Genomic DNA, 8,111 nt, shown 5'->3' with positions numbered 1-8,111 from the left:
TAGTAGTTACGTAGTAGTAGTAGTAGTAGAGGAGAAGAAGAAGTATATATATATATATATATATATATATATATATATATATATATATTTTCTCATACATACCTTTCCTATATGGCAAAAGTAGCTGCTCTGATTTTATTTTTTTAAATAAAATTATTGTACACTGAACGCGATGAACAATAAGCGATAAGCGATATCCAATGAGAGTTCTGCTTTACATCATGTGCAAAAACGCAGAACTTTGAATGTCACTCGTTATTCAATATGCAATAGACATATTGGATAGGTATAGCTCTTCAGAAGCCTGTCACAAGAGTCCCGATCAAATACCTATAGGTATGGAATTCAATGCATGGAATTCCATACATTGAATATTTATAAGCATGGAATGCTCTATATCATCTATACTGATTTTGTCGCCCATGGATTTTTAGTTTCTTCCAAAGTGTTCTTGATTAAAAGAAAATCCGGTGATCCTGGAATACTGTGTGTATGTTCTTTCATTGTGATAATATTTTTTTAGGAAAATCTAATGTTTATTCGTTTCTTCCTGCATATCAAAAATACCAAACGATCCAATGAAAATTAAAACATGGAGAACAAACATTTGAAATATTCGCTTCATCGGTTAATTTAGCTGATATTAAATTTTCCGGCATGCATATTGTTACTTTTGCGGCTAACTATTCATGACCGCCGAACTTTCTTCGATAGTCGATATTTTAATACACTCTGTTAAAACTACTGCCAGGAGTGACATTGTTGAAAAAAATAAAAAACGAAAAATAGGAAGGATATTCATCAGTTTGTCTTCGACTATTTATCCATTTATCACGTTCACGCGCGGGCGTGCGATTGCTATATATTTGTCACAAAAGTTTGCGCGAGATTAAGAACAATTAATTATTATAAGCAGTATTTTCATAGAGGAAATTTTGAAAAAATTATTTATAAGTTACATTGAAATCTAAAATCTAAGAAGCTAAAGGCATGCGATTTTAAGAATATTCCAGATAGTACAGAGAGTCCGAAAAGAACTTTTATTGACTTCCTATTTATGAAATGAATTCCTGTTTTGTCACACTTAATTTTTTTTATGTAAATTAAATATTACTTTTATTAAAGATAACATACATACAAATATGCATATATATTTGTATTATATATATTAAAAAAATTTTTTTTCATTTATGTTCATTTTAAACAGATTATGCTAATTTATAAAGAATAGAAGATGAATTTTCGAGTTCAAATGAATCAGTGCTATCTGAGATCTTAAAATGATGACATTTTTTTGGAATTCTCACTTTTCTCTAATCTCAATTAGAAATTCTCAGAAAGTTATCTACAATTTACACCGAAGTCCAAAAGTCTAAGTACGCTTTTAATGGCATTTTAGAATTGCAATAGTGCTATATAACTTGTTCTTTTTTGAAACGATTATTTTTCTTGACATTTTCTTTAAATTATTAAAAAATGTTTTAACGAAAATATCGAATAAATACAAAAATATTAGCCTTATGATATACATTGGAATTAAAAATATTTTGCTTGGAAAAAAAAGTATTATTCCTTAAGAGAAACATGAATTTATACACATTTTATATACGCAATAAAGGATCATCAAGTTTTCGAGAGGTGAAAAGAAAGAGAACGTTTTTAAAAAGTGCGCAACTGGCAGACAGCGGAGGACAACAGCATTTTTCTCCTTTCTGTATATATCTGCCTTCTCTTGTCGCATCAAAATGAGATAAAAGAGAGAAGACGAGTCGAAAAGCAGCACAAACAGTGTATGCTCGTGGTAATTCCTCTTTTCTGACCGATCCTTGTGAAGAGAGTGATTAAAAGCAAGCCCACGCTTTTGCAAATCTCGTAAAAATGTATAAAATACTGTAAGCAAGACTTACTTTATTAAACTGTTTATTGTTGTGAACATTATGGAAATTTAAATTAATATTTTGCAACGAGTCTGCTTTTTTCTACACATGTTGAACTTTGCCAGCATAAATTTTTCCATCTTGTACAAACTTTGTTAACTTTTATTATTATCATATGCCACGGTCAAATTGGTAAGATGCCCACAGAAAGAGAGATCCAGGTTTGAATTCTGGTTGAGATGATATTTTTCACAATAATTTCTTTACTAGTATTTCAAAGATATAATAAAATTAGTAATAAAATGTTTGTATAATAATTAAAATGCTTGTCAACTTAATTTATGATATTGTGTATTCTAGTTTAATTTTTGTGTACCCTAGTTTAGAATTATGTTTTAAGACCGACAAATAATTGGTACGCAATTTGCTTTAATAGAAAATTATAAAAAACTTATAATAATATACAAATATATTATTAAACACCGCTTTGATCGAATACGGCCTTTATATCTATTTGTGTTTTTAATTTTATTACAATTTTTTAAGAATCCATTCTGAGAAGTATTTTTTTCTTCACGACAGTAAAACAATTATTTATTGGTGTTATGCAAAAAATATAATTGCGGTATATGAAGATATCAAAGGTCATAAGTGAATCTTAAGTGAATTCCTTATCCTTTTTTTTTGAATAATTCCAGGATGCAGGAGCAAGATTTCAGGTGCACAGGATAGAATGAATCGTCGGGAGGACCCGCTGTTACGGCAGCATCGCAGCCGTTTGCTGCAATTGGCCGAGGCGACAAACATCAAGCCTGGCCGTGGCAGCGGGAAGAGACGCGGACAGAGACAGTCGCATGGTTTCGGGCCCAGGTTAGTTAAAAAATTTATCTTAATTAGAGTCAAGAATTTATCTTAATTAAATAACTAAAAGATTAAAATCCATTTATGGAATAATTTATACCTTAAGGCATTTTCTTGAACTTTCTCGGAATGGATTTTTACATATCTTTCGATCTATCTATAGTCATAATATAAGATAATTGGTCAATAAACAAGTAAGATGGATTATTAATTTCTTTAATAAATAATTATAATTATATTTTCTTTCAATAAATATATCATATTTTTTAATAGGCGATCATATTTATTAATTGATAAATATAATTATGATATATATTATTAGACTGCGGATATTTATGCAAAATATTTAACTGAATATTTTGCATAAATTGTACATTTACAGATGGCAATCTCAATCTTTTTATTTTACTTTTTAATAACTCTTTAACGAATAATGATCGACTGCTCCGATGATTAATATTCAATTAAATATTTTGCATAAATGTTCGCAGTCTAATAATTATATATCGGAAAAATACTAAATTTCAATAAATACTTGTTTGAAGTTTTAAGTAAATATTACTAAATATAAACATATACTTATTTGATATAAAAATGACTAATTTAATTATTCTTTTATTAAGTAAGTATTTACTGTAAATAAATATTTACTTAGTACTATTCAAAGAAATATTAAAATTTAATAATTTCTTTTTTAGTATAATTATTTAAAAAACTAGCGCCTTGCTAGTTTATTAGCCTATTAACTTATCACATTATTATTATTATTATTATTATTATTATTATTATTATTGAGACGAATCTAATAAAATTCATATACAATCATTTTATCATCATTGACAACAGTTAACGAAAATTGGCATTGCGCATGGATTGTTGCAGTAATGGCGGACCAAGCCGCGTGACGCTCCAGGACATTGTCAGAAACGATCCTGGATACACGCCGAACATCGAGCACTTAGTGTTTCCGGAGCGCAAGAGCAGCAATCCGAATTTGGCGGGTGTTATCGATGGCTCGCCGCCAAATAAATCCAAGTCAAATGCGAGCTCAGGAAGATCCAGACTCGCCGAGGTCTTCGCTCGGCATTACGCAAGAGGATCCTCGCAAGACTCCGTTACGTCCAGAAAAAATCACGTAAATGTATGTCTTGAGACATAATCGAACGAATTTAATCTGTTTTATTAATCTAACACATTGGTGCTCTTGTCGTTATTTAAGTTCACTTGATATTACAAATTTAAAGCATTTTTCTTTAAATTGGTATAAATTAGTACAATTCTTTCTGTCGATTAGTTAATCAAATGATTCAAAGCACTTTATTGTGGACCACTAAGTGGACCGCATTCTCAATTACATTGTGACGGAATATAATTGAAAATTTTGAATTATTAATCTTTTCACAGAGAAAAGTATTTGGTTTTAACCAGGTTAACTAAAATTTAAATTAATTAGAATTCTGGTAGAAAATGAACGACCCAGAATTCTGATTAAATCTACTAGATTTCGGGTTAAGATAACCAACATTCAGAATTTCCTTGGTTATTATTAGAATTCTTTATTTATTAGAATTCTAATAGATTTAATCAGAAATCTTAATCAAAATTCTGGATTTATTTTCCACCAGGATTCCAATTAATTCAACTAAATATTTTTCTCCGTGTATATTTCATAAAATCACTTGTCATGTCTGGAGTATGTTCCTAAATATATTTCGATTACGATATTATATAAATATATTCATATAGATGGATGTTTCAAAAACAAATCAGGTGACATGTCATTGAGATATTGAGTCGTGTGGAGTAATAAAAGTCAATAAAGTGACACACACGTTCGAAGTTCGAGTTATCGCGACAAATCGCTCGTACGGAGTTCTCCTCTCAGGCAGGACATACGAGAATAAAAATACTTTCTTCGACACGCGACGGAGTTGCGCCAACTCGCCGGTTGTTCATACGTGCTTCAACCGTATTTGGAAGTAGAGACAGCCGCACGGCTCTTCATGCTCTTATGGCTACGCAAGTTTAGTCCGTGATCGACGTAACGATAATGGCGCCCTATAATACAGGCCCCTTTGGCAATTGACACAATTTTATAACGATCATAGCGATAATGATACCCGTTAACGAGTTCTGGTTAATAAGGGAAAATCAAAAACGATCGAAAAAAAGGAAACTAATATTTATGACGTAATACGTACGTTTCAAAGATTTTTTTATTGATATTCATTTCTCTTATATTATACCAATTTATCTCTTATGTTATACCAATGTATCTTTTATATTATACCATTATACCAATGTAGATTAATTTTAATCTTGATTTAACTCATTCTTCATCCTTTTCCAATTTTCGGAATTAGAAAATGATGAAGAGTTAGTTGAACCAAGATTAAAATAGAATTACATTGGTATAGAAACGAGTATTAAATATTTTTTTATAGAATATATTAGCAATTAAGAACATATTTTAAAATCACAGAAACATTAATTATTATTTAACAGTGATTTTATGTATCTGAAATTTTATCGCAATAATTAATTCTAGGATTATAGGACTATACAGTAAATCTCTTGGATTCAAGTAGTTATTTAAATTAATTTCTAAATGTGTTAATTATTTTCTAAATGCACGTTAAAAATAAATTTTTTTAAGAGAATGTCAGACATAGTAAAATATGAAAAATTCAAATCTTTTAACATGCATTTCTACTAATTTAGATTAACTTTAATCTCGATTTAATTTAATTTCTAATTTTTTTTAATTCTTAGTTCTAGAAAAAAATAAGAAGTAAGTTAAATCGAGATTAAAGTTAATCTATATTAATAGTCAGAAGAGAGTAGTGTTTCGTGTAGAATTACCATAAATTACCATAAAATAAATGTTTAAATAAGGAAAAATTCAAACACTTAATTGGAATTTTCGCTCGGTCTCTCAGATCGGTGTGTGTAGTCCTCAGATTTTCAATCGCGTCCCACGGATTTTCTCTCTGCCCACGAAGAACGGCCTTGGATTTCGGTTACAGAGCACGTCGTTGGATAGTGGGAGCACGATAGGTCATCAGCCGGGGCCCGGCGGGCCCACGGTGGTGACGCGGAATGCCGGACGCCGCTGGCTCTCGCAGAACTCGCAATCCTCGAGACAGCACTCGACCGAGGATGGGGTACGTGGGGGTAATGTGGGCGTCGGAGGGCCCATTTCGACCTTGTCCTCGAGCCAAACCTCCGGTCAGGCTGTGCCTCCCGCCCTGCCGCCGCGCAGAGTCAGTCCAGCCGCGGATACAAGCGAGATCACTAACGCGGGTCCTATCCCGCGTGTCGACAGGTAACTCACGCGTTTTATCTCTTTTCTATTTAAATTTGTCGCTCTGAAGAGTAGTCCCGGTGCGTTCTAACTGTTCCGTGAACTCCACAAGTACTGCACACGTTTTCAGCTTGATAATCTCTGAAATATTAAAAATAATTGAAAAATTTAGAAACGTTGATTATGTGAACTTGGAAGATTTTGTAGTTACTATTGTGCACGGTTACTAGTGTGAAATCGTATATGTGTGATAAAATGGTGCAACTGTATCTATTTGAGTTATTGAAGAAGACATCCAATATGGAATCTTATGAAGTTAGCGTGACTGTCACATAGGAAACGAGACAGTAGCTAAATCGTTTTCCTATTCATGCTTGTCCTTTCCGTCTAGATTCCCTTTAGATGCTAGTGTTTGTATGTGTACGTATGTACGTATGTAGTGTACGTATGATGTGGGTTTCATGATGCCGGACCACTCGCGTTACTTCTTCGTGCACTCGGATACTCACCGTCGAGCATGATCTGCTTACACGAGAGAGAGAATGTTAAATTTATCATCAAATGCCGAATGCCATCTAGAATGATATCCGTTCTCAAGGCTGATTGGCTGATTAATCTGTAAAGACAAGATTGGAGTTTTTCAAGAACATCTTGCATGATAAACACGTTAAAAATACCAAATCTCGTGCGGTATAAAAAAAGATTTGTCTCTTTTATACGAGACATTTTTATTGACATTCAAAAATAAACCGAGCAAGAGTAATTGCTGTTCTCGTACCAGTCAATTTTGACAGGTAAAAAGTATGATGGCTAAACGTACAGATGAGAAATGTTTTGCAATGTTCAATACAACGATTATACTGACACAAGCGTACGTGACAGTGGATTAAAAGAGAGGGTGGTCACTCCATCTTGCCAGTTTCTTATTCAGACTGAAAGATCGCTCTATTTAAAGTGCGGTTCTATTTAAGACATCACATTACTATCAAAGGAAGCGAACGACTCTACGTGTCATGTCGGTTAAAAGGTAAATATGATTAATTGAGGGCATAGATATTCCTGTCTCAATCGATTTGTTCGGCGCGTTTCGTTAGCTCCATATGTGGAGTGATATCGACGAAAGGTTATTCGCAGCAAGTATCTGAAATATGCTTCGTCACCTAGTTTCATTGTACGTTTTCCTCTGTCTTTAGTCCAAATTAATTAATAGTTTCACAAATCACATCGGATGTCGAGCTGCTCATACAAATTCAGCGAATTCTGCATTTTTCATCGATAATCCTTTTTAGCGCTTCGTTAAGATAAGTCCAAGACAAAATTAATTTTAATTAGAAGCTCATAAGGTCCTTTCATACGGTTAATTTCGCATTTTAATGTTTAACATTTTAATATTTCTCATTTACCCGGTAAATCAAATTGCGTCTAATACAGCATCAAGGCTTTGAGACACAACTTGAGAGCGTCCCGGAAAATTTCATTTTCACGAACGTCTTTTTCATCTCCAATGATCTCTTTGATCGCACGTTAATCACAACAGGCGCCAAAGATGATTGAAACCCTAGTGGAGAGACTTTGAACTTTGTCCAGACCGTGGTGATGAAAATATCAATCATTATACTTACTTTCAATTTATATCATTTGATCTGTCTTGCAAAGAAAATATGGCGAGATCGATGTTCCCGCATACATTTTTCTCATTAATACAATTAGTATGGAAAAATTCCATTTTGATATTACGGGATATAACATTTTCACAGTAGTCTGTAAAAATTTTTTCCATGCGATGAAAGGCACAGAAAATGAAGACTCTGATACGATAAGAAATATAGTCGAGGGTACGAATGTCCGCGAAAAGATTTGCATTTACTCTCGAGAAAAACTATCGGATATCTGATTGTCACATATTCAAAGAGGTTTTTAACATACTAGTACATGTAACCTTCGCTTGCTCTCTCTCTCTCTCTCTCTTCTCTCTCTCTCTCTCTCTCTCTCTNTNTACTACTCTACTCTACTACTTACTTACTTTAACTTTATTTATTATTAATTATTATTATTACTTATTATTATTA

General features: G+C 32.5%; 1 protein-coding gene across 1 annotated transcript in view; it reads left to right on the top strand.

Annotated features, from left to right (window-relative positions):
• Nucleotides 1-2,610: 2,610 nt before the first annotated feature.
• LOC105627750 overlaps nucleotides 2,611-8,111 on the top strand; it is a 111,576-nt gene continuing 106,075 nt past the window's right edge. Inside the window, exons 1-3 of the mRNA XM_012209029.1 lie at nucleotides 2,611-2,747; nucleotides 3,621-3,879; nucleotides 5,765-6,063. Coding sequence (XP_012064419.1) covers nucleotides 2,611-2,747; nucleotides 3,621-3,879; nucleotides 5,765-6,063 — 695 coding nt within the window. The remainder of the gene's footprint in view (nucleotides 2,748-3,620; nucleotides 3,880-5,764; nucleotides 6,064-8,111) is intronic.

Source organism: Atta cephalotes, assembly GCF_000143395.1.
Source record: "Atta cephalotes unplaced genomic scaffold scaffold00010, whole genome shotgun sequence".
NCBI classification, from domain to species: Eukaryota; Metazoa; Arthropoda; class Insecta; order Hymenoptera; family Formicidae; genus Atta; species Atta cephalotes.
The sequence above is the reverse complement of the archived record's forward strand: the minus strand, read 5'-3'. Positions and strand labels throughout refer to the sequence as shown.